The 27,392-nt window shown below is 37.4% G+C and overlaps 1 protein-coding gene across 2 annotated transcripts; it reads left to right on the top strand.

Moving 5' to 3' along the window:
* Positions 1-330: 330 nt before the first annotated feature.
* Positions 331-27,392, top strand: TUBGCP5 (tubulin gamma complex component 5). 2 transcript variants are annotated; one of them, XM_063340228.1, is made up of 24 exons: positions 331-629; positions 3,505-3,558; positions 3,637-3,745; positions 5,818-5,914; positions 6,501-6,611; positions 7,167-7,246; positions 7,920-8,055; positions 9,080-9,197; positions 11,527-11,616; positions 12,158-12,251; positions 12,493-12,739; positions 12,946-13,148; positions 13,902-14,017; positions 15,348-15,616; positions 16,576-16,774; positions 18,243-18,431; positions 19,383-19,565; positions 19,850-19,934; positions 20,038-20,158; positions 21,123-21,301; positions 22,010-22,135; positions 22,726-22,814; positions 25,280-25,380; positions 26,332-27,392. In XM_063340228.1, exons 1-24 carry the CDS (start codon positions 469-471, stop codon positions 26,376-26,378), a joined length of 3,204 nt encoding a protein of 1,067 aa, XP_063196298.1. In that variant the 5' UTR covers positions 331-468; the 3' UTR covers positions 26,379-27,392. The 2 variants fall into 2 exon arrangements, with proteins under 2 accessions (XP_063196298.1, XP_063196307.1); XM_063340237.1 differs by lacking the exon at positions 6,501-6,611.

Here is a 27,392-nt window from a genome sequence, read left to right as displayed (position 1 = left end):
GGGACATTGCATCTTGGTCTGCGGACACGAACTCTGCAAGGCAGAGCCAGCCCCAGGCCCTTATCTGGATGGCTACCGGTAGCCAATCACTCATCCCGGGTGATCATGCCTTTATGGGGTTGTTTCCGAAGACAAGCGACATTTCCGTGACAGGAAGACGCTGCAGAATTGGGGCCGAAGAGACAGTTTCCCCCGACCCGGTGCTGCCGAGCCCCTCACGGCTCCAAGCACCGCAGCACCGTCAGGCGACCGCCCCTCTCCCGCTCCGCGCATGTGCACGCGCACCCCACCCCCCCCCGCCGCCCTGGCGGGAGTCTGTCTCTCGCGTGAAGTCACGGAGAAGTCTCGCGAGAAGTGCGGCAGCGGCGGCGAGGGGAGGCTCTGTGGCGCCTCCCGGAGGTGTCGTCGTCGTCCCCCCCCCTACCCCTCCCGCTCCTTTCTCTCCCCTCGTCTGCCGCCGCCGCGGCCATGGCGGCGCCGCTGGCCTCGCCCGGCCACCGCAGCCGGTTCGAGCAGGAGCAGGAGCGGGCCGTCCGCGCCTTGGTGCGCAGCGTGACTGGCCTGCCCGAGGAGGAGCTGGGCGGCGGCCGCTTCCAGACGGCGCTGAATTTCGCTTGGTCCAACTTCAGGTCAGCGCCCGCCCCCGGGGAGAAGCTCGGCGGCTGCGACGGTGCCCTTCAGCAGCGGGGCCGGGGGCGAGCGAGCGAGAGAAGGAGCGGGCCGCTCCGCCCCGCTCCCGCCGGGGCCCACTGGCGCCGCTGAGGGGCCGGCAGCCGGCGCCGGGCTGGGCCCCCTCCTCTGACCCGCGGCCGCCCGCTCGCCTGGGAACAAGGGGGGGGTGTGCTTGTGGCTGCTGGGCTGTGGTAGAGGGCCGTGTCCTGCCGTCCCCTCCCTGTGCCTGGGGTGGCACCGGGGGCCTTTTGCGAGTCCCTGTCTGAGGCCGGTGGCTGTCCCTCCATCTCTTTTAAATCTTGGCATTTCAGGGCTTTTCTCCTGGCCCGTGGAAAGGTCCCTTTCAACATCTTCATTTAGCCATCCAAAACTGTTTATTAGAGGGAAGTAAAGAAATAATCAGTATGTGTAACGAACAAATAAAGAGAGCTCCACCAAATCAAGATAAAGCTTCTGGCCAAGAATATTGTGCTGCTTGTATGAAAGGTTATAAATCTGCAGAAAATTGTGTGGTGTTATTTCAGCTCATCATAAACATGGTATTTATTAACCTGTAATATATATTATCTATATCCCGTTAATTCTGTTAACACTGCCATATAAAATGCCCTTACTAAAGTTTTGCATGCTGCTTTTTCAGTTATGACAGTTGTTTCAGTGTCTGCTGCCAGTTTTTACATGATCTGTTTCTAGTTTCCCGTACTGTCACCAACTGCTGCCTCTTTGGAGTCTTATCTGCTTGCTTAAGTTAATGCAGCAAGTACCTAATTCATTTAAAATCAATGCTACTTAAGTTTTTAATGCTGTTTAAGTTCATTTTTGGGGGGTGAGAAATAGCATAACTGCATTGCACCGTCAGGCTGTGAATCCTGACTATTAATAGGCTCAAATAAGACTATTTTAATAATCAAGTAGCCATTGGTCAACACCAAAGGTGAGTGCGAGGTGCGGGAGAGCTGGGGATGACCTGTAGCTGGTGTTCTGAGAAGTTCAACTCTTTGCTGAGTTTTGAGGAGGCTAGTTGTATTCATTGGGAATGTAGGAACTTCGTATTTGTAACTGCTGTCTCCCTATTCTTTACATTTGCTGGAAATATTTTGTGTAATGCATTATAGGATTGCGTTTATTGATTTTGTAGCTGCATCAAAATAGTTGCTTATAACAGCTGTTATTCTGAGTCTGCAGATTGGTAACAGTAGCAGGGTTTCTTGAGCCAGGTAAACGCACGCTCTCTTCCATCTCCTCTTGTGACATCTCTTCTTCTCTTCTGGTGACCCAGTTGTTTGTGTATCTGTGTGCTCTTTTAGATTGGAGAATTGTTGGCTTGGATTTTTGTTTTTAAAAAACAACATAGCAGGAAAATAGAGACAGCGATGAATGGTTGACAGCATGTTTTGACAGGGAGGGTCGGGAAGAGGAAGGTTTTTATGCCAAAATTGTTGTCTAAGAAATGTGTGTGGGACTTCAGCCTGAGATTGAGACCTTATTTTCTAGTAGAAACTCTCTTTAGCTTCAAGTTTGTGAAACTTGTGGTTTCTATTGTTAGATTTGATGATGTTTATGTGCTGTAGTTCTCAGATTCATCTCTTTCTTTCCATCTAGCAATTTAGTTCTATTCATGATGTACCCAACTTGCTAAAAAAATGGGTGCTTTTTTTGCTTGTATGTATTAAGGTCATTAATTAAAGCTTTAAGTTCTAAATCTTCCAGTTCTTGTACTTGCCACCATTTTCCATTTGAACTAATGATTTCCTATGTAAGCGGATGTGCTGTAATAGATGAGATGAGCTGCATTTTCTTAGCGTAAATGTCAGTTACCTAGTTAATTTTATTGTGCTTTTATTCCAAAGCCTTACACACAGCTGAAATCAGACTAATCAGTCTGTAGTTAAAAAAGTCTTTTTTTCTTTTCTTTAATATGGACATGTCTTCATCCTCCAGTAAAACTCAGTAAAAATCCTTGCGACATGCCTTACAGTCTCATTTTCTAGTTCATTACTTTGACATTGCTGTGATTTTAGGTTGTCTTTCCAACTTCAGTCTATTTAGCTTAACTCCTGATTCAGATCCAATAGTTCTCATTTTTTTCTGTGCTTATGAGAGATTTACCCCTGTGTTCTGCACAGTTGTTGCTGGAAGCTGAGGCAATATCAGGTTGGCTTTGATGGCCTACATATAGAGTATCTTTACCTTGTGCTCACTGCTGTCATATCCCAGTCCCTGTTTTTTCTCTCTATATAACTGAAGAAGGTGACTCTAATTTCTTCAGCAAAATCCATCTTAACCTTTCACAAGTTCTTATTTTGTCCCTGTACATGCTGCCTTTGGTGTTATATCTTTCTTTATTTTGATTAAGCTGTCTTTAGGCACTCTCCTTTACTATTTATAAAGGAGCTTCATTTGGGTTGAGAGGCCTTCCCATGTGGGTGTTTGTTTTTCCTGTGCTAGTGATGCAAGTCCCAGATAATTTTTGTGCATTCAACACAGATGCCTTTGATAATACAGTTCTTGATCTCTTTGCTCTACTTGGCTTAACTGACAGCGTACTCTAATTGCTTAGTTTGCTGATATGGTAGTAATTTTCCATTCAGCCTAAAGTGCTAGTTAAATGTAACCTGCATTCCATTTTTCCATCTTTAAGGTCAATTGTAGTTAATCTTTCTTGAGCTAAGAGACACTGAGATTAAATTTTCTTGATGTTTAATGCTGTTGCTGAATTAAGCATGCATTATTAAACTAATAATGTTGTCCTTATATATGTAAATCAGCTTTATTTTCTTCCTTGCTTAAGCTTCCTTTTAAAACATATTCTAATACAGATTTCTTACATAGATTTCACCGTTTTCTTGATGTGAACAGTCACAAAGTAGAGAGGACAATAGAAGGGTAAGTTTTATGATTATGGATTAATAATGGAGTAGTTAACTTTTTTGAAGCATTTTTGATAACTGTTTTTGTTATTAGAATACATGAAAAGTTGATAGTTCATTCTGACCTTGGAAAAGCTGCAAGCTGGAAAAGACTAACGGAAAAATTTCTGAACTCACCACTCCCAAGTATTGAAGAAACAAAGGTGTGTATGTTGTGATTTCCTTGTTCTTTTTCCCCAGCACCCTTATATTTGTACTAGTGATGGGGACTTCAGTTCTAATGTTGTGTTAGAAATCTCAGATGACTTAGCAGTGGGCTTGCAGTTGCTGTTCAGTTTATGGATTTTCAGGGTTGTATTCTTCAGTTTCCCTATTTATTTTTAGAAATGTGTTTATTGTCCTGTCAGGGTTTCAGCATGTGGAGTTCTGTGACTTAAAGGACATCTTCTCATTGTAAAGCAGGTGTTTTATGGTCAATGCTGTACAAATGTTGCAGCTAGAATCTAAATGTATTGAGGTTCCCATCTGTTCTAAAACAACGGCTAACTGAGCAGTTATTAACTCTTTGCCCCATTTTTTTACATTGAGTAATGCATCTCGAAGTTTCGATTTTAGTATTTCCAAATCCAGTGCTCTTGCCCAGTAGCTTTCTTATTGAGACTGTGTTTCGCCTGGATGCACTCTGTATCAAATCAGTTTAGGATATGGACTGGATGGATATGGCAAAAGTAGTCTCACTTAAGACACTTTCCAATGTGGTAGTTTAATAATAAATTTGATATTTGAAATCTGAAAGTTCCTGCTATTGGAATATTTAAGCTTGTGATTTAAGAGGGGTGCATTGTATAATGATATTTTTAAATAGGGCTGTGTGTTTTGGGTTGTAGTCCAATTTTACTTCTCTTTGAACTGACATTTACCTTTCTTTGCACTGTTTTAGGTTTCCTCTAATTTGTGGGGAAAGATCTGCAACCCTAAATAGCTTACACATATCTTCAGTTATTATACTGTACTCTAGCTGTTGAAAAGTTGTGCTTGTTTTGAGACTCAAATAAAATTAAAACCAAACAAACCGAAACAAAAGCTCAAGCAAGGACTTAATACTTGCATGTTGCAAGTATCATAAGAATTGAAAGAGTCTTTTTTTCTTTTTTTTCCTTTTGAAAATGTAACTGGCGTATAGCTAGAGATAGGTAATATTTCATATTTGGGAAGTTAAACTGCATTTAGTTTTTAGCAGTGGCATGTAACTGATAAATACTCAGTCTTCCCAGTTTTATGACTGGTAAGTGAAACACCAGCTCGCATGTGTGATTTTGTCAACAACCTACTTGTGTTCTTTGACAAACTCTTGTATAGTCAGTAATGTTCAGTAGGAACAGATAAGTATGATGCTGCTTTATCAGAAAATTGAGATTTAATTTTTTCTAAAATAGAAGTGGCTCCTATTCCCAAAGCGCTTTGTTAAGTGTGTGTATGTATGTGTCAAAGTATATAGGATGTAGATAGCAGAATCTCCATATGTCTAGATATGAAATGGTCTGCTGAAGAACTTTGGAAAGTTAGAATCAGGCCAAAGAAAAAATCTTTCTTTAGGAAGAAATGGTTGTGCTGTAAGCAGATATTAGGGAATAGACCACAACACCAATCTGTGCAGCATACTGTTGGCACAGTATTCTTACCTGATTGAAGGCCTCTGTTTCACAACTGCATTAGTGCAATATTGGAGTTAAAGATGCATACTTACTGCTTTGTGTAGATGTTCAGATGAGGGAAGATAATGTGAACATAATCTTAAAATACAGAGATTTTGGCAAAGTGTTTTAGCTAACTTCATTTTGGCCTCTGTTTGAATTAATCAGCCGTACGAATAAGAGAACTAAGACTTGGTTTCCTGCAGGCCCATTACCCATGTCCTTCTGCCTCATCCATGTTAATGTAGCTGTCCATTATCCCTTGTCCTCTGGTGACTTCTTACTTTCATAGTAATTCAGAGTTCCTCTTACCTCTTTTTCATATTTTTAGATTATCAGCTCAGTAAGAGGCATCTTATGCTGTGGCTACTTTTGAAGTATTTGTATATTGATTGGCTAATTAGGAGGCAGAAAGAATAACATTCAGTATCGTGTTGCAGATATTCTTTTTGTAGTTCGGGACTGGGCAATGGGAACTAATGTGGAGCATCCCTGCAGATAATAGACTGAATTTGTTCCTAACCGAAATCTTTTAGACTACTCATTGACTTGCTTTTTTTTTTTTTAAATGTGTTTTAAAGACAGATACACACTATTCCATACTGTCTCTTCTGTTGTGTTTGTCTGATTCTCCATCCAACACCACCTATGTGGAAAAACCAAGAGACAAAGAAGTGGGTAAGTTTACAAGATGTTTATGTTGCTAATAAAAGATGCAATCCATTAATGCAATCTGATAAGAAGGACATTTTTTCTTTCCATTTTATTATCTACTTCACTTCAAGGCGCTTTATTGATTTTCTTTTTATGACGTATACATTTAAAATAGCCTGCAAATCTTTCCTACCCCCGTTTATGTTACATCACCTAATTAAGTTCTCCAGCCACCAAAGTACCTTGGGAACTCTTTTTGTCTTGTACCACTGTCACTTACTAACATTGTCCACCTGTTCAGCAGTGCTTACATGCTCAAAGACAGACAGTGGGTTTCTGTCCTCGGTCTCTGTCTTGCATCTCAGTAGGAGCTCTGTTGACACAGCTTTGGTGACGTAAATTCCTATGTTCCCTATGTAGTTAAGGAAAGGTTTCCAGAGGGAGATCCCAGCTGCCTGCTTTCTAAAGTAGGACTATTTCACTCAGTGCCTAAAAATGAGGCTTGTGCTTAAGTTTGAGTGGATACCATCCCCCATTTGTTTACAGTGTTGTATCATAGACTGAAAGAAGAATATTTCAGACTAACCTAAAGAAAATCTTGCATCTTAAGATTCCTTTTTGAATGATCTCTGCACATTCCCTCGGCGGTGTTTTGAATGCACTTTCAGCCCATTCCAGGAATGTGAATATGAAGAGGTTATCTCAAACAACACTAATTACAGTTGAGTAAGCTTCATGTTTAAGATATAATATATTGTAAGTGTGATTGTTATTTTTAAAGTATTACACGTCACATCATGGATATGTGGTGTCTTTTTTGGAGAGTAAGACAGTTCTTGCCTTATGTTGTTTACAGTCCAGGATCCTTGTGCATATGTAAATTATATATTTAGAATGTTTCCACCGAGCTAAATGGGACTAGCCACAATAAATGATATGTTGCATTCTTGCATGTTTTTTCAAGATTGAAGCATAGGGTAGTATAACATAGTACATATGAATGTGCTTATGGCACACTATGTTGCGTATTTTGAGTGTATAAGCAACAAAATTGAGAATTAATAAATGAGGAATATACATGGTTGGTATATCACAATTTACATGTCTGAAAGTGTATAACCTTGTTAAAGGAACAGTGGTGTAACCTTAGGTGTAAGGGAATGCCTTTTGTTTGATTTAGAGTAACGACGTAGTTTTAGCTTTGAAAATGTTTTTAGAGGAAAAGGAAGTCAGAGTTATATGATACTTACTATTTTTGTGTTTATACACCTCTTAGAAAAGGAAGAAGAGTTTGATTGGGGAAAGTATTTGATGGAAGGAGAAGAAATTTACTTTGGACCAGGAGTAGATACACCAGTAAGTAATTTCTTAAGGTAAAAAAACCCCAACTGTATAAACTGGTTTGAAGTATAGAATCATAGAATCATTTAGGTTGGAAAAGACCCTTGGGATCATCGAGTCCAACCATCAGCCCCACTCTACAAAGTTCTCCCTTACACCATATCCCTTAACACCACATCTAAACGAGCCTTAAACACGTTCAGGGATGGTGACTCCACCACCTCCCTGGGCAGTCTATTCCAGTGTCAAGTATGTTGGAGACCTGATTTGTATGCTCTGTGTGATCCTCATAGGATTACCTGATACGTTGCTTCTTACGTAATACCATGAAATACACACAGACCCAAGCAGAGTAACAGTAATAGATATGCTTTTGTTCTTCACCATATTTTGACTTAATCCTGCAATTAAACTGGATCTTCCTGCTGACCCTGACTGTTCCTAATCATAACTTTTTGGTAGTTCTGTGGTCTTGTCCAGTTCTCTCATTTGTCTAGATACTAACGTTATGTATAACTTAAACCAGTCTCTGGCAGACAGTTATGTTAGACTTAGTGTCCTGAATTTACTCTATGGTGGCAGAAAGAATGTAAGACTTTATGTTCGGCTTCTCAGGTCAATAGGAAGTGAATATAGATCTGTTTGTTATGCCGTACTGAAACGTACCGGGTTTTGTTGCACCTAATAGGATTGGTCTGGAGAAAGTGAAGAGGAGGAAGATACTCGGCCTTTAAGCAGGGAGGACTCGGGTATTCAAGTGGACAGGACACCTTTAGAAGACCAAGATCCAAATAAGAAAACAGTACCTAATGTTTCCTGGAAAGGTTAGAATAAGCTATAATTCTTCTGGTATGGTCATACATACTCAAATTTAGCAACTTAACGTGGCTTAATTTACTGTTCTTTAGTGAGGTGTTATTTTTTAGACTTGTAATTGTAGTTTTAAGGTGCACCTTATTGTTCGCTACTGCTTGTTTTAACAGTAAAGAAGCAATATGAAAGGTTTGATCTGATTTCTGTTGATGCTAATGAGAAGACTTCTGTTTATTTCTGTAGAAATAGATATGGATATTCCAATGTAGATATGAAAACTTATACAGTAAATACAGAATGCAGTTGTATGGATATAATGTAATTTTTTTTATTATTAAGTATCAGAATGCTGAAACAAAATTTGATTGATGACAGAAACATTTGACTCAATTCTGAGTGTGAAGCATTTTTGAAAAAAAAAAATTTTATGTAATTAAAACACTAGTGGCTTACTCTTGAATAGCTTCAGGGAGTATTAACTCTAGCTGTATATTTTTGCATAGAATATTGTAGGATACAGGGTACCTTGTGTAGGAAGACTGGATAATATTCATAGGTTGTATAAGTCATAGCTATCTAACTGGGGTTAGGTAAAGCTTTCACATTTAGGGGAAAAAAAAAAACGTTTTTAGGTCATGTACTAGATGCATAGTAAAAAGGAACATAGTGATAAAGTTAGTGATATTTGGCAGTTTATTTTTTAAGTCAGCTTGGTTTTGTATATATTATTTGAGAATTGCCTGAGACAGAAGCACTTTTTCCAAGGAAGAATTGGAAACTACGTAAATCTCCAAGTTTACTGTTTAAGACTTTTTCAGCTTTTAGGAGATGAGGCATTTCTATGTAAATGGATTTGTGCATGATAGCATATATGTTAGAGCAGTAAAGTGTAAATAGTTGCCAGTTGTAACTTATTTGAAAAGATATGTGATTCTGCAGCTGAGCGGATAGGCTTATTAATAACTTTTTCCCATGTTTTATAAGCATTTCGTGAATAAATAAAAATACCTCACCAGCTATCACGTGTTTTCACAGTTGGTGAACCTGATGCCCGCAGCTGGCTGGAGCAGCATGTAGTTCCTCAGTACTGGACAGGAAGAGCTCCTCGCTTTTCACATAGTTTGCACTTGCATTCCAACCTAGCTGCAGTCTGGTAAGAAAACAGTATTGCTTACATATTTCTTACTGGCATGTAATGAAAAATGATGACTTTATTAAGCATCTTTACTGTGGAAGCATAAAGATAGTATAGTTATTAGTGATTTAGTTAGAATTAAAAAGGTATAAATCAATAAGATGAACAAACAAGCTGTTTTTTCAATTACTAGATTATTTTCTTTTTATTTAGTTTTTATTAGTTTGTCATATCAGAGAGACCATTTTCCTTTTTCAAAGAAGCAAATCTTACTGTTGCATTTTGTTTGGGATTACCTTTACAAATGTCTCTGAGGAACTAATACAGGTGGGTTGTAAGTGGTGCTGGAAATGAGTTGTTCTCTAAAGCTTAACTGTTTGTTTGTTTTTGGTGCCTCCCTTACAGAGTTAGTCTTAAACACAGGTTTTGTGCGGGGAAGGAACATAAAGCAGTATATCATTGTGATCCACTGAGGTTTTGGAAAGAAAATGAGAAAGAAGGGTTCAATTAAAAAAAAAAAAAAAAAAAGTCTGATTCTTTCCTCTGTCCCAAATTCTGATGTATCGGTACTGCAGTAATACAGACCAGATTTGTCTTTGCTTCCTTAATTTAATGAATTTCTTAATCAAGGAGTTAAATTTATTTTGGTGTCAGTTGGTTATCTAGCCAGTTATGAACTAAAATGTACAGTGAATATTAGCTAATCGGTAACATAAATAAGGCAATGCTGTTTCTGTTGCAATGTTGTTAGCAGATGTGTGTTATATATTTGTGATATATAACTGGTATTTCTTTATTTGGATTTTTGAATTTTGAATATGATTACATAAATTTTGCCACTGATGATATTAATGAGTCAAAATACTAAATATTCAAATAATTGTTCTATACTTCACTCGAATGCAAGTGCACCCTCAGCAAGTTTGCTGAGGACACAAAGCTGGGGGGGTGGCTGACACACCAGAAGGCTGTGCCGCCATACAGAGAGACCTGGACAGGTTGGAGATCTGGGGAAAGAGCAACCTTATGAAATTCATCAAGGGCAAGTGTAGGGTGCTGCACCTGGGGAGGAATAACCCCATGCACCAGTACAGGTTGGGGGCTGACCTGCTGGAGAGCAGCTCAGCTGAAAGAGACCTGGGAGTCCTGGTGGACAACAGGACGACCATGAGCCAGCAATGTGCCCTTGTGGCTGCACCAAGAAGAGTGTGGCCAGCAGGTCGAGGGAGGTCATCCTCCCCCTCTACTCTGCCTTGGTGAGGCCGCACCTGGAGTACCGTGTCCAGTTCTGGGCTCCCCAGTTCAAGAAGGACAGGGAACTGCTGGAGAGGGTGCAGCAGAGAGCTACCAAGATGATGAGGGGACTGGAACACCTCTCTTATGAAGAAAGGCTGAGGGATTTGGGTCTCTTCAGTCTGGAAAAAAGATGGCTGAGGGGGGATCTTATCAACACTTATAAATACTTAAAGGGTGGGTGTCAGGAGGATGGGGCCAGGCTCTTTTCAGTGGTGCTCGGCGACAGGATAAGAGGTAATGGGCACAAACTTGAACATAGGAAGTTCCACCTAAACATGAGGAGGAACTTCTTTACTTTGAGGGTGGCAGAGCACTGGAAGAGGCTGCCCAGAGAGGTGGTGGAGTCTCCTTCTCTGGAGACATTCAAAACCCGCCTGGATGCGTTTCTGTGCAACCTGCTGTAGGTGACCCTGCTCTGGCAGCGGGTTGGACTAGATGATCTCCAGAGGTCCCTTCCAACCCTATGATTCGATGAAATACGAAAAATGCTATGGAAGGTTTACAAAGAATCGCATAACACCGGGTCATAAGGGAAAGTTCTTAGGCGGCTGTGAAAGTTTTCGTTTCTTAAGTAAACTTTTAGGCTAAAGTGTGTATTTTCTTACGTGGGTTAGGGAAATTGATGTTTTACTTTTTCGCTTAGTATTTTTAACAGAAATGAACTCTGTAAATTTTCACAGCATTGAATGTGAAATAATAAAATAATCAAGGATCAAAAATTAAAAAAAAACCCAAACAACCAAAACCAAAAAAACCCCAAACCAACCTAGATTCAGTCCTTTAGGTATTTGCTACTTAATTGCTTGTCTTGCAGTGTATGACTAGATGGTACTTGATCTTCCAACTAGATATGCTTTCTATGGTATTTTGCTTAACAATATGAAAACAAAGTCTGCTTTTGCTTATATACTTAAAATGAACCCATGAACATTGAATCTACTCAGATATAATTAGAACAAAACGGAGCTTTAAGATTATTGCTGATTCTTACTGTCATGTGATTCAGCTGTTATTTCAGCCATCATATTGTTTTCATTTCCTTTTTTCTAAGGGACCATCACTTGTACACCAGCGATCCTTTATATGTGCCAGAAGAGAGAACGCTAGTCACTGAAACTCAGGTTATACGGGAAACTCTTTGGTGAGAGCAACATCAAAAAGCTTGCATTTTATCTTTTAGTATTTCTCTCAAGGAAAGGAGAGATTTATCTTTGAAGTTGTGTCTGATGTAAGAGTTATTACTGAACTTCTAGCTTGCACCATTGCTGACAGTAAAGATGCTGCTTATGTGTGTTAACCATTCAGATTCTTAAAGAAGTAGCTTACTACTTTTATGCCTTGATTCTTCGAGTCTAACTGTTAAGAAGAACCAGCTTGTTCACATCCTGCCCCTGGGGATTTTTAATAGTGTCCAAATTTAGAAAGTATGTTTCAATCATCCTATAGCTGGAAATTATCTCAACTGGAAAGGAACTTTAGGAGATGTTTATGTGATGCCAGTGTTTTATTGTTCTTGTTCTGGCAACAACTTACAGTACCATTAGCATCATAGTTGTTCTGTCGTCCCCTTTTATTTGAAGAAAAGAAACTTTCAGGCAAGGGAGACCTAATTGTCTTATTAATTATATAATTATGAGTCCATTAAGGGTGAAAAATTACTACTCTTTTTGTTTCTTTTCAAGGCTACTTTCAGGAGTGAAAAAGCTTTTTATATTTCAGCTGAATGATGGAAAAGTGGCTGTGAGGAATGATATTATTGTAACTCATTTAACCCATGTAAGTTGTTTCTGAATTTCCACATTTCCACAATTGTTCTTAATTTAGTCAAAACACATCTGACTTAATAAAACTGAATGGGCTGTTCCCATATGTGAGAATGTGATGAAGTGATAGAGATGGCAGAATTTTATTATGTTTTAATTCATAGAAATATCTTGTAATTTAATTTTTAGGCTTTATTAAATACAAATTTTTATTAGATGATTCTAAAAAGTTTGTGGGTTTTTTTGTTTTCTAGAATTGCCTGAGATCTGTGTTGGAGCAGATAGCGGCATATGGTCAAGTTGTGTTTAGACTACAGAAGTTTATTGATGAAGTGATGGGACACAGTCCAGAAAACATAATGCATGGAACAGTTTCCACTCCAAAGAAAACTACTGAAGCCCCATTCAGAACCTATCAAGCATTTATGTGGGCCTTGTATAAATATTTCATTAGCTTTAAAGAAGAACTTACTGAAATTGAAAAATGCATTATCAACAAAGGTACAGTGCAAGGGAAAATTTACAAGAGGGGGGCTCACAAGGAAACTAGTAGAAGAGGGGAACATGCGGAACATTCTGTAGATATGTTTTGAAACTGTGAAAGAAGCCATGCCGCATTTTAAAATCTCATTAATAACATTGATAAAATTTGATTTTCTGTTGGATATTACCTTTATATAACTTTGGGTTTGTTTGGTTTTTTCCAGATAAAACAGTCACACTTTCAATAGTAATAGATAAGTTGGCTCCCCGACTGGCACAGCTGAAGGTGCTTCACAAAGTTTTCAGCACAGGAGTAGCGGAAGTGCCACCTGACACTAGAAATGTTGTACGAGCATCTCATCTGCTTAATACTCTCTACAAAGCTATTCTTGAACATGACAGTGTTGGAGAAGCATCTGAGCAAACGGTAGGGGAAGTCATTCCTTCCTTAATAGAACGACACACTATAATATTTAGTAACTGAAGTATCTTTATGGTGACGGAGTACACTAGCCTTCAGCTACTAAGGATTGAGGACAAATTTGATAGCCATAATGCATTACTGTTTTCTGACATGAGTTCAGTCAACCTGGACAAAATCAGATGTATGAGGAGATCAGCAGCAGTGTGTTTTTAGGACTGCGAGGAGGAATTGTGGGAAATCAGAGACCAGAAGCTGTTATGGAAGAGGGAGATTTTAAATAGCTTTCCTTCCTCCTATTTCTACAGTTGCATAATTCAGTTAATGCTGAAGTGTAGGGGTTTGGGTTTTTACAGTAACTTGTTGATTATACCAGTAAAAATACAGTAGATATCCTTTTGTTTTCCATTTTCTACATTAGAAAACCATGGAATGTTTTATGGCTATCACTTACAGCTTAAGAGATACTAGACTGGAAAAAAAAAGAAAACTGCTGTTTGGGTCTAACTGCAATGACAAAAAGTAACATGAGGAAGCATACACAATGAGTGCTTCCGTTAAAACTACTGAAGCTGTAATTTTTAGTTGAACGTGTCATCTTTAAAAATCCCTAAGTGTAGTGTATTTTATGTGTATGTATATCTTAAAAACTGTAATTGCACAATTAAGAGGCTAGGCTTTGCCATATTGCTTCCAATGCTTATTGTAAAAACATTCAGACACCTTTTTCTTCATTTTTTCTTCTTTCTTTAAATTCAGGTGTCCCTTCTGTTCTCTCTCTGGGTTGAAACTGTGAGGCCATACTTACAGACAGTGGATGAGTGGATAGTCCATGGTAATTTGTTTGATCCTGCAAAGGAATTTATCATTCAGAGGTAGGGATGCTGATACTGGACTTGCATAATGCTGTGCAAGTATGAATACAAAACCTGCTGTAGAATCTAGGAAGTAAAAGGTGGCAATGAAAGTAGGTTTTCACGTTTTTTATTTTACTTAAGTAGAATTAATTTCTTAATCATACTTTTATAACTTGTCTCAAACTTCGCATTAGGGGAATTGCATTAAAAATGGACCCCTACTAGGTATTGTTCTGGAATAAATTAAATTGTTATATTTTTTTCCATCTATAATAATCAGGAGTCTGACTGTGAGTGTGTTGACTTTTTTAAAAGCAATTAACCATTTTTCAAAACCAAGATGTTTGCAAAAATTCCAAAATTTACTTTTTAATTCTTCTCCTACTCTATAGTTGTTATAAATCAAATGCTATTTAGAATTAAAGTACTTATTGCTTCTGACTTGTAGTACAAGTTATTGTGGTGTCTTGAATTGCATGCACGTATCCTAAATGTTATTTGAGCTGTTAATTTCTCTTCTGTTTGTATGCTACATCTTGCTGATCCCTTTTTTGACAGCTTGAAGTGGAAAGTGAATACAGAAGTTAGAATTTTGGCTTGTAATTACAAATCCATTTCCCCCTATTTGCCAAACTTAGTTGAACCTCTGCCTGTTAAGGCAGGTCAAGGCGAGCATCAAGTAAGAGAACAGTTCTAGTACTATTGCAATAAGTCCTTAGTAGCTGAGATCTTTAACATCCTTATTATGTCCTAGTTGACTTTTTTCCTGTGGTTCTGTAGTTGTGTTTTCAGTGCTACCAACAGGGGTGATTTCAACTTTTATTTGTATTTGTACTTCATTTTAATTATCTAATTTAGGCTGTTTTCCATCTGACTTCAGACCAAACTGTGTATCTGATGTAAATAACACAAAGCAAAGTTAACCAAGAATTCAGTTTCACCTACTGAAGAATTTTTCAGCTTTCCCAGTGGTATTTTATTCATTATAGGTTTTAAATAAATCTGCAAGTCAATCACTAATCATTTTGTTAAGTATGCATGCCACTGTGAATAGTTAACTTCTTGGATGAATTAATTATAATTACTCTATTTGCCTTGTTTTGGGGCTTTTGTTTGGTTATACAATTGTTTTATGTCCTGCAAGCTGATTCTTTATGCTGCTAAAGCTGTCATCCTTTCTAGAGATAGTTTATGATATGAATGAGATTATTTCATATAGTTTTTAAAGTGCTTCTTGACTATTCTAAGAGAAAGGCAAAGCACAGACCATGGATGATACACATCTTGTAGTAATGAAGTTTCATCTTTTGAAATGGGAAGTACTCAACAGCTTTTTATTTCTTCACAGAAACAAAAACGTTCCAGTTAATCACAGAGATTTTTGGTATGCTACCTACACATTATATAGTGTGTCAGAGAAGACAGAGAATGAAGAGAAGATGAGTGATAATGCCAGTGCCAGTTCTGGAAGTGATCAGGCCCCTTCAAGCAGGCAACACACTATGGTCTCCTTTCTGAAACCTGTGCTAAAGCAAATCATCATGGCTGGAAAATCCATGCAGCTGTTGAAGAATCTTCAATGCAAAGATGGCTCTCCGCAGCAAGCCGCGTCAAGAGGTGAGATGTCAGTTTGTGGACTATCATGCCTTAAGGTGTCTAACAGCCTGGGCATATTTTGTGTAGTAGTGTTCGCATGATTTTAGAATACTACAATGCTCCCTGTTGAATGTTAGTATCATGACTTGATAACTTCAGGTCTGATTGAAAGTACTCTTCCAATGCAAATAAGTGAAAAGAGCAAAGTGAATAAAATTGAGTGTTCTCTTTGCTTTTTATTGCTTTAAATTTTTCTTAAACTTGTTTTCATGTGCTTGCAAAACATTTTTTTTTTTGTTATGAGAAAAAAACAACTTTTATGTTCTAACAGTAAAGCTGTTTTGTTGTAATAAATAGTTGCTTTCCATTACTAAGTGGTGGAATAATTCCGAGATAGCATATGGAACTTTTTTTTTTTTTTTTAAAAAAAAGGTTGCTAATAATTAGATGAAAGATATTTGGGTTATTTATTTTGAATGATTGTAAAACATAGTACAAGAGTGCAACCAATGTTGATTTTTATTATTTTTTTTTTTAGGAAACAAAATACAGTTTTTTGGTTTTGCTGTTTCTTTAAGTTTAGAAGTAGAGATAGTTAAATTATTTTGGAGGGTCTCTGGTTTATTTCTCCCTTTGGTGTGAGACTGTAATCTATTCTAGTGAGTACTGCAGGGTTGTTTCAGGTGCTGCCTTTGCATCTGAAGGAGAAAGTTCTCTAATAGTCTCATAAATATTTCATATTTCAGACACCCGTTCAGCAATCTGTTTGAACATATGCCTGACTTCGGGCATTGGACTAGTCCTACTGTTTTAGCAATACTTAGTTAAATATGTATTTGAGTTTTTTTTTCTGAATAGGGGCCTAAATTTAGGATGTTGAAAGTAAGCAAGGAAATGTTGGACTATGGAGTTCTTCTTTAGTTCAGATTATGTCTTCTATTAGGACAGAATCTTACCATGCAATATGTTGCCCAATTCAGATGCTGAACGAAAGAGTTTATATACGCTGTTCTTGGAATCGGTGCAGTCTCGCCTGCGGCATGGAGAAGAGCCTGTTCCCGATATTATTACAGAACAGCAGGCCACAAAGCAGAGCCTGATAAAGATGCAGTCTATAGCAGAAAGACACTTGGAACTGGATGATGTCCATGACCCACTGCTGGCTATTAATTTTGCCAGGTAATGAATGATCTTCCTGCTGTGTTTTTGAGAGCAGTGTTCTGCCTGGTGACATTTGGCAGACCAAATTTTTATTGCTGTTGAAAACAAGTAAGGGCAGAATAAAAAAGAGCACGAATAATCAGTGACAGAAGCTAAGTAAACACCACCCTTATGCTTAGTTAAAGAAAAACAATTAAAGTAGATGAAGAATCTGCTACTCACATCTGTTAGGGTAGAAAATGGAAATAGTCTTTACTACAACAGGCTTTTAGCAAATAAGTGTTTTAATAGTGAATGCTGTTGTAAAATCTAAACTTTTAAGTGTATTTGCTTGAAATTTGTACACAATGTCTTTGATTTGCACCAAGTATGTTCTTTAAAGAATGCAGCTTCAGTTGTGCTGTGCTGAAGTAATTTAACTTTAAAAGCTTTTCAAAATTCATCTTAATTGCATAAAAATTCTTCATAATGAGGGAAGTCATATAGAGGTTATTAGTGTCTTGGAAATTAGCAGGGAAGATGAACTCTGAAAATCTTACTTATTTTGTGATTTCAAATAAGAAATAGCTATTTATGTTTTTCCTAATAACTAGTTGGTGATTTTGATGTTTTCATTTCAACCCTAGGAGGAATTTGTTTTAGAAAAATCATAATTAATAGCAGATAAGGCTATTACTTCCCTTGTTCATTGGGACTGTTCCGTTTGTCAAAACTGATAGATTAATTCAATGTCTGACTCATACAGTCTATCATGGTGATAGTTGCTGCAAGCTGGGCTTCCTCTTACCATGGATTCAGCTAGCGAGCAGCTTTTTACGAATTATTATTATAACTTAATTTTTTCTGTGACAAAATAATTAAACTTACCAAGTGTAGACTGTGCATACTCTCCTCCCATGAAATAATATGACAGATAATATATAGGCACCTTATATTTAAGGTGCCTCAAACCAATTCTCTGTGTTTGTGGTGGTGGTTTGGGGTTTTTTTGCGTTTTTGTTATGTTTTTATTTTTTTATTTATTGGTTTGTTATTTTGTTGTTGTTGGGTTTTGCTTTTTTTATTGTTGTTCAGAGTTTTACTTTGTTTCTTTATTTTTATTTTTCTTTCCTGGGAAGTTCATCTGACTGCTGTATATAAACACTATAGTTTTAAAAGTTCCTATGGTAATGGATTTGTTTATTAAGCTGTATAGTGTTAGAACTTGGCGTTCTTTTTTCAGAATTGGTCCTTGAGCAATTATGTGATTACTGTATGCCAGCCTTTTTGATATTATTATGCCTGGTCATACAAAACCAGTATGAAGGATCACTTAATAGACTTAATATGTACTATAGTTATGAAACAGCTTTTATTACTTCCACACCATGTATTTTAGAGCAAAGGATCCAATTTCGATTGAAGTCTTTGAAGGTATGACATTTTGGTTTTATATATTGTATGAATTATCAACCTTCTTCCCTAAGTGGTTTGTTTTATTTTTAAGATTATATTTGGAACAGAGTGACTTTCACGAGAAGTTTACTGGTGGGGATGTTTGTGTGGATAGATCCTCAGAATCAGTGACCTGCCAGACTTTTGAACTGACGTTGAGGTCTTGCCTTTATCCACACATAGACAAGCAATACTTGGAATGCTGTGGTAATCTAATGCAAACTTTAAAGAAGGATTATAGGTAAGAAAGTAGATTTGGTTTTCTTTTCTTTTTTTTTATTTTCATTATCAGTGGTATGCCATATACTAAAAGGTGGAATTTTATGTTGTATTTCTGCTCCAATTTGATAATAACGATAAAGTCATTAAGGAGGAAAAGGGGGATCTAACATGATAGAATTCTGGGTTAAAACCTGGTCTAGCTTAAATCCACAGCAAAGCTATCATTTGTCTGCAGTGGATGTTCAAAAGGGAAATTGTTTCAAACAGTACTTTTAATGGTGTTGTCATTTGAAACTGGAAGACAAACTTTAGGAAGTCAGAATAGGTTTGTTTAATGTGAGATTTAGTTATGATACTGTAAAATGTGGAGTAGACAAAAAGAATACTATGCAATAATTTTCTGTTACTTAGGCTAGAATGGCCTATTCCTTTTACCTTTCAGGTGTTCATAAGTTGTCATGCTTTTCATCTGTCTGAAATACTGTATTTATAGTCAGGGTTCTTGTAAGAGTTGTAGCAGTACTATTCTTCCTACTTTATTAGAAAAGGAAAATCTGTATCATAATTTTCTGGGGCTCCATGTTAAAGTCTCTTCTTAGACAGAACTCTCCCTGAATTTTCATCTCCTTCCCTAAGTCCTGTTTAGAGAGAGGGATGGGATTTCCAAACTCTAAGCTGTTTCTGAGAATTGCCTAGCCCATAAGATAGCTGAATAAGATGAGCATTTACATTGAAGTTAATGGGGGCTGTTCAAGCTTACAGGAAAAAATGGCTTGGTTATTTTGTTATATTTGAACCTATGTGAAGGCTATCTGAGGGTTAAGCAAAGGATTTACTGTGGACGTCATTAAGTTTGTGTTCAATACTGAGTTCCCGTAGTGAAGAGTTTTTAAGATTTCTGTAACAGTTGTGTTTGATTTCACTTGTGTGATTAAGACCGAGGAAATGTTATATGTTTGTTCCTGTTTAGGCTTGTAGAATATTTGCAGGCAATGAGAAACTTTTTCTTGCTTGAAGCTGGAGATACCATGTATGACTTCTATACATCTATTTTTGACAAAATTAGAGAAAAGGAAACTTGGCAGAATGTTGCTTTCTTAAATGTTCAACTTCAAGAAGCAGTTGGGCAACGCTATCCAGAGGACAGTACAAGGTAACATGCAAAATCCTGCAAAATATAGTTTTAGTTACGTTTCTTTCACGCTTCCCTGTGCTAATGTACTAAACCTACAGAGCACAATACTAATTTTTGCGTAATCATTAAAAGAATCTGTTCTAATGAAGTTTTGAGCTGTTGTCATCTCTTCTACCCAAGTACCCCAGATTAAATCAGCCAGTTGGTACTTAGCAATAGGAAATTAAAAAAAAAATATAATGAAACTAACCACTAATTTAAAATAGGTTATTGCCAATTATATCACTTGTTTCCTTGTGTAGGTTGTCTATATCATTTGAAAGTGTTGATACAGCAAAGAAGAAACTCCCCGTCCATACCTTAGATGGTTTGACATTGAGTTACAAGGTAGTGATTTAATATTGCTTTAATTCTTATTCTAGAACAGATTTGAAATGTTGTATTAAAGTGTCTTACGTTTTCTGTCTTGATTATCCTTTCCTCTTCTTAGGTTCCTTGGCCTGTGGATATAGTTATAAGCTTAGAGTGCCAAAAAATTTACAATCAAGTTTTTCTGCTCTTGCTGCAAATAAAGTGGGCCAAGTATAGTCTAGATGTTTTACGATTTGATGGTAAGAAACTTCTTCAATGAAAGATAGTCTAAAAACTTGTTCGATGGTCTAAGGGTGTAGATTGTCTGCTGCTTTCTGCAGTAAGCAGTATAAACCAGTTAGAATTTTGATTCATTCTATAAAATAGTTGTCTCTATTAGCTTAGCAAATTAGATATATTAAGCAGGGCATGTTTTTAACTTCAGCCTCAGGGACGACACTATTCATGCATTTCCTTTGTCTCTTTGATTTAGGTCTAGTCACTTATATTGGAAACTTGTTACTTCATTCTTCAGACCTTTCTGTTGAAAGAAGGTCTGTCTACGACACCCTAATGTTTTGCTTTATGTATAATCCAAGTTTTTATGAGTAATACCTTGCAAACAAGTTAAGAAAGTGAGATGAAAAAATACTCTATTTGAGATTGAAAGAGTAAGCTAGATAGTTGGGAAATATATACCCTTAAGCTGCAATTTAAATATTTGGGGTTTGTAGAAAGAGATTGTTTAGTGTCTCCTTCACCAGGTTAATGTTTATACTCTTCCATTCCCATATAAAGTGGATACACGCTTCATGTCCTAGAAAAATAAATTAGAAAGTTGATGGGTTCATCTATGTTTTGTGCATCAGTTACTAAAAATATGTGGGTTTTTAATTGCTTAAAGTTTGAGTATGGCTTTGTGCTTAAGTCTTTTCCCCTTCGTGGAGATAGTATACACATTTATGTGTAATGTAGAGTTTTTTATTTTATCCCTTCACATAATCTCTAGCTCTTAAATAGCATTTCCTGTTCTAGTATTTATCGAACTGTCAAACTGTATTGTTGTTATTTTTTAATAACACATCATAATAGCAAGAAAAATCTTACATCAGTATCCTGTGCAGAACAATAAGAAAAAACAAATTTCAGTTTTAAGTAATAATTTTGCTACAGTTTGTCCTCATAAGCACTTCAATATAATACTCTCGCTTTTTTACTTTTTAGAACTAGTCTGTGCTGCAGAAACCCCCCAGGTTAAGGAAGGAACTTTATTAGAACAAGGAACGCTTCCTCTATTTGGACCACAAACAGAAAGTATAAAACAACAAATACATCGCATGTTCCTCTTAAGAGTGAAACTTATGCATTTTGTTAACAGCCTGCACAACTACATCATGACTAGGGTTTGTCTTATATAACAATTTCATTTATATTATGAACTTGTAACTGGGGATGCGGTATTCATTTTCATTTAAAATATAAAAATAATTTTGAGTTAAACATATTTCAGTTTTAGCTTGGCAGTTTTAAATCGGTAATTCTAAAAATGCTTTAGAAGTTCTACGTGCATATGATTGATCTTTGGATATTATTAGTTGTCTTTGACTGTGCTAGATGACTGAAGGACAGACATGTAAAAATGGGTTTCTGTAAGCTGTTACTCTCTTAAGAGCTGTTATGCTTATAAAAGTGTTACTACAGACGCTTTAGTTAGATCTCTAGTACACAGATCCAAAAGTGTATCCATGACTACTCAAATATGAAGGCAATGCCTGTAGATTCATATCTGCTCTACTATTGACTTTTTTGCCTTTAATTAATAATTAATATATTAAAATTAATATACTCCAAATCGGCTCCCCCAAAAATAGTCTGTTTGCCCTTGTGCAATGGCAGCATTTCTATTTATATGAGGAATGTCATTGTGCGGTTATGAGAAGAGCTCAAATTTTTTTGCTAGGTTAATGGTAATTTGGAGGGTGAGCCTAAAATTTGAGAGGGAAGAGTGAATGAATCAGGCAGTTTTAGACTTTTAAAAAAAAAATATTGGAAGAGAGTCAGAAGCACTTGTGTGCAACATGGAATTTAATAACTATGGTTGTTTTCTTAAGATTCTTCACAGTACAGGCTTGGAGTTTCAGCATCAGGTAGAAGAAGCCAAAGATTTAGATCAATTGATAAAGATTCACTACAGATATCTATCTACAATCCATGATCGCTGCCTATTGAGAGAAAAGGTGGGTAAAAACGTTGGCATATGTGATACATTAAGTTTAGCAGGACAAGAAAGTAGTTTAATACTAATTATGCTGTCTGTTTTGCAGTTCATACATACTAAGCAATAAATAGGTACTCTTGAGGAAATGGTAGTTTTTCCAGACTTAACACTGAGATTCAGTGCCCCTTGCAAGTCTCAGCTCAATTCTATCAAGAAGAGAAGATACAATTAAATTCTTTATATTGGATTTTATATGACTTTTTTTTAAGAGATGGGAGGATTTGAACAAACTGAGGCTTGGTAATGTAATGAGGATTATACATACTGGTATGGCAGGAAGTGGAGGTACATGGATAGCATTGTAGCTTTTTATCCCACATACCGTCTGTGCATAGTCCTCATCGAAATAGTCAGCCGTGAAATGAATTAAGAGAGCAAATACAACACACATCTTAAATTTGGAAGAATCTCATTGTACTTAAGAGATTGTTTTTACAGACCAGGTTAAATGGCATGGGATACCTTTGTATTGCAGCTCAATAATGAAAATGATTATGCTTAACAGTGAATTTCTGACTGTTATTCCTTTTGTTTTAAATGTTATTTTAGGTAAGCTTTGTGAAAGAAGCTATAATGAAAGTGTTAAATTTAGTACTGATGTTTGCAGACCGTTGGCAGGCTGGTTTGGGGGCTTGGAAGTAAGTATATGTATCTAAAATTCCATGTGGTCATAATTTCACAGCTCAGAATATGATTTCTAGATATTTTTTGTGTGAAATAACAGGACTTCTCAGTGTTTAACAGCAGATACCAGAGGCTAATTGCTATTTCTTAGCAAAAGTGAAATTTATTTTAGATAGAACCTAAGTTTCATGCACTTGTGTCAGTGTATGTTCAGTATTTTTTAATTAAAAAGGTGGCCAATATATAACTTCTAAGTGTTTGAAAATATTTTAGAGCATATCAACAAAGAGGATTTTCTTTTCCTTCATATTTGTTTGGGATGGTAAAGTGAGAGGTTCACAGGTTTGGTTTATCATCATGTTTCCTGGCAATGATTTAAAATTGTAGGCGGCTAGATACTGACAATTCATTAATTGGTTTATGAAAAGTGGGATGATTTAGTTTGGCCTTCATTCTAGAAGGCAATGCATTTTAGTTTTTCTTTAAAAGAAATAAATCTAATCTCTGAGCCTCCTTATTTTTCTAATATAGACTGTCCAAATTATAAAGCCTTTGTAAAAAAATCTGTGGTAAAAATGTGAAGCTGTTGGAGTCAATGGAAGTTCTGCCATTGACTTTGGAGTCAAGATTTTCATGTAGAATGTTTGGATGCATGAGTTCAAATGCTCAAATTTTGTATTATTGGTAAAATCTGAAATTGTTTTTGGTCTGTCCTTTCCTATAGAAATAACTTGGAATGTGTGTCATAGTTAGGATTTTTAGAAAAGGTGTGTGCTTCCTTATGTGCCATGATTAACATTAGAAACCCACCTGTAATTACAAGATAAGATGAATATGTTTGCCTGTGAATCGGTTGCTCTTCTCTATGCCATCTCTTAGACAAGATTAAAAATAAGATTTTTTTAGAATAGAATCAAATTGTTCAGTTGGAAAAGACCTACAATGATATCCAGTCCAGCTGCCTGACTGCTTCAGGGCTGACCAAAAGTTAAAGCATATTGATAAGGGCATTGTCTGAATGGCTCTTAAACGCTGACAGGCATGGGGTATCGACCACCTCCCTAGGAAGCCTGTTCTGGGGTTTGACTACCCTCTCAGTAAAGAAATACTTCCTAGTGTTCAGTCTCAACCTCCCCTGGCGCAGCTTTGAACTGTTCCCATGCATCCTATCAGTGGATCCCAGGGAGAAGAGCTCAGCACCTCCCTCTCCTTTTCCCCTCCTCAGGAAGCTGTAGAGAGCCACGAGGTTGTCCCTCAGCCTCCTTCTCTCCAAACTAGCCAAAAAGTCCTTAGCTGCTCCCTGCAGGACATTCCTTCCAACCCTTTCACCAGCTTTGCTGCCCTCCTCTGGATGCATTCAAGTGCCTTCACATCCTTCTTAAGTTGTGGGGCCCAGAACTGCATGGAGTACTCAAGGTGAGGCCACACCAACACTGAATACAGCAGGATAATCACCTCTTTTGAGCGGCTGCTCATGCTGTGTTTGATGCACCCCAGGATGTGGTTTGCCCTCTTGGCTGCCAGGGCACACTGCTGACTCCTGTTGGGCCTGCTGTTGACCAGCACCCCCAGATCCCTTTCTCCAGGGCTGCTCTCCAACTATTCCTCTCCCAATTTATACTCCATACTTTTGCTTGTGTAACCTGCTGCTTGAAGGATGAATGATAGTGGGCAAGTCTCCAAGGCTGTGTCTAACACTCAAGGTTTGATCCATGGCCCTGAGGCCAGCTGGTGCGGGCTGGCTCACATCCATATTTTTCACGACTAATTCTCTTTGGCACAGATGCCTAGAACTTGGATCCCAGTCCCCTGTGGCATTAGGAAGTTGCTATTTTTGGAGTGCTTTTCCAATTTGAAGTGTCAGAAATAATTTGTGAATGCTGTTGATAAAGACTGAAACTCAGGGCATGTGGTTGCATGCTCTAGGTCATAGTTGATGTAATGTCATCTATATCCTCTTGGGAGAGGGGGGAAAGAGGAATGGAGTGACTATTGTGAACTACATCTTCTCCCTTCTCTGGTGAGCTCTAGCTGGCACACTCCAAAGTGAAATTCAAGAGTTAGCTGATAGTAAAGCAGGGTGCGTGTCCCTGTTTTATTTGGCAGTGTAGATTTACCCCGAGGAGTTCTGAAGCAACAGGGGCCAGGAAAGGTTGTCTTGAAATACGAAGCTGTACGGGAATAATAGTTGTCAGTTGGAAGCACATGGTTCCTCCTAGTCACTGCAGAGATTTCTAAGATGAGAAAATTATTAATGCTATTGTGATAGTGCTCAGATGCTCCTGTCAAAATTGCCCTGGTTTTCTAGAAGTAGTATACACAGGCATAAGTGCAAGCCAGAATGCTATGCAAAGATTACTTTTGTCATTCCAACCCATATCATTCTGTGATCTGATGATTTACTGTGAAGTTTTGGTTCTATCTTGAAGATAACATGGTGCTAGTCTGTTAAGCATTCCTCTGTTAAACTGTTTTGTAGGATGGAATCCATAGAGAAGATGGAATCTGATTTTAAAAACTGTCACATGTTTCTTGTAACTGTTCTCAACAAAGCTGTCTGTCGAGGCTCTTTTCCTCACTGTAAGTACACGAGGCTTTTCACATACCTGCACTTACTGGGACACAAGTTTTACTAGGATTGTATTTACGTTTTAATCTGTTTTCATGTTTGTCAGTACATCTTAAAGAACCTCATTTTTGAGGTATTCACAGATGGACATGAAGACTTACTTCTTACTAAGTTAACTTCATTATTTTTTTAGAGTATTTGTGCCACAGGTTTTTTTTATGGCAGCTATCTTCGGTTTACCTGTTTTCTTGATGAAGGGATGCTGATGTAGCTAAGCAAGTGACAAGCAGTATTCTAAACAAGTGAAATAAATTAAGTTCTGGAGGGCATAGAAAAGCATTCTTTTTGTTGTTTTTGGATGACAGCTGTGATACATGTTGAACAGATAAAATTTGAGTATTATGGTGCCTCAGCTGCAACTGCACTGAGCTCTTGGCTCTGCCCGTCTGTCGGAAGTTACTTCCTCAGTAGCAGAAACAGCAGAAGACGACATGTCTGTGTTTCTACTTGCAGCCTGATATTAGCTTAAATTGCTAATCAGTGCCTATTTGAGTTAGGGGAGCACCTGCTGAATGGTGTTAGCTGGGGTGTAGATGCATGCAGCTACTCAGTCTACAAGAGCTTGTCTGCAAGAACCATCTGTGAGAATCTCTTACTGCATATAACCCCCCACAACATTTATTCTTTTTTTGTGTACAGCACTAATGTGGAAAGGAGCTAATATCTTACCGGTTCTTACCACCCGACATAACTAATGGATAACTAATGATAAAAGTGGTGAAATATTGTCTGAACTGTCAGAGATTCATAAAATGTCTTACCGTCTTAAATCCTGAAGTGTTACAATTTAAAAAAATAAACTGGTATCTTCCCTTTAAACTACAGAATTGAATATTGCAACACATACTTGTGGAATGCCGCAAATGCAAACGTTAACTACTTTTTTATGGTTTGGTTTACAGTGGAATCTTTAGCTTTGTCACTGATGGCTGGCATGGAACAAAGTTAACACCTGAATCCACTGAATTACTAAAGAACTGAAAGGAGCATTTATGCTGAAAATCTCTTGTTAAAAAAACTGTAAGCATTTTACACTCTAGTTTGAAATGTGCGTAGCTAAATGACGCTGACTCTTTGGAGCTGTGTAGAATATTTTAAAATGTAAATAATGTACAGGTATTTAAGTGTCTTTGTTGTGCCAGTGTTTTTCTCTGTATGTATATATTTCAACATCAAAAAAGATGTACAGTGTAAAAATTCATCCTGTGTGAACAATCTTACTTGAAAATACATAAAATGTAGTTCATGTAGTAAAAAGGATTTTTTTTTTTAATATAAATTATGAATGATTGCTGGTCTACTTTTTCCATTAATTTTGCAGCTGTGAATAGGTCACGGGGCAATGTGGAGTGGTGTGACTCAATTCTTATTATTCAGAAGGTTGGTTGTGTTCATATTTGGCCTTTTTTTCCTTTGGAAAAAAGGCTGAGAGCCATTAGTCTTACTTGCTTAATGGTTCTTAAGAACTCTTTGGGAACAGTTATGACCGTTACAATAAGCTGATGTGAAAATACAAGATTAACTGATGAAAAGGGATTACTGCACACCATAAAATACCAGTATTTTTTTATGTTAAATGATCAGATGCATACTAATTTTAGTGGTAACTCTTGTCCGTTTAGGATCAAGATCACAGTGTGTAATATATTAACTATTGGATTGTTGGGATGTTTCAGAGGTGGTCAGATATGACTTGACCATTCTGCTCCTAAGGTTTGTTTGCAAAAGGCTTACATCTAATAGCTAATATCTTGTAAAGTGGCAGATTGTAATACGGAAGGGTACATTTCTAGAGAAGTAAATGTGGAATGTGTTCTGCACAAGATGACTTGTGCTATCTCCTCCCCATGGAAGTTTCTCTGTAATCCTGTCATCAGTACACCTGCATTTAAAAAGGGAAAATCAATCATAGCCACTTACCTCTTTATTTGAATAAATAAAAGATTTAATAATTGGAATTTCA

The sequence above is a fragment of the Chroicocephalus ridibundus genome, chromosome 1, assembly GCF_963924245.1.
Source record: "Chroicocephalus ridibundus chromosome 1, bChrRid1.1, whole genome shotgun sequence".
In the NCBI taxonomy this organism is placed as follows: Eukaryota; Metazoa; Chordata; class Aves; order Charadriiformes; family Laridae; genus Chroicocephalus; species Chroicocephalus ridibundus.
Note: the sequence above shows the minus strand (reverse complement) of the source record. Positions and strands in the feature narration are given on the sequence as shown.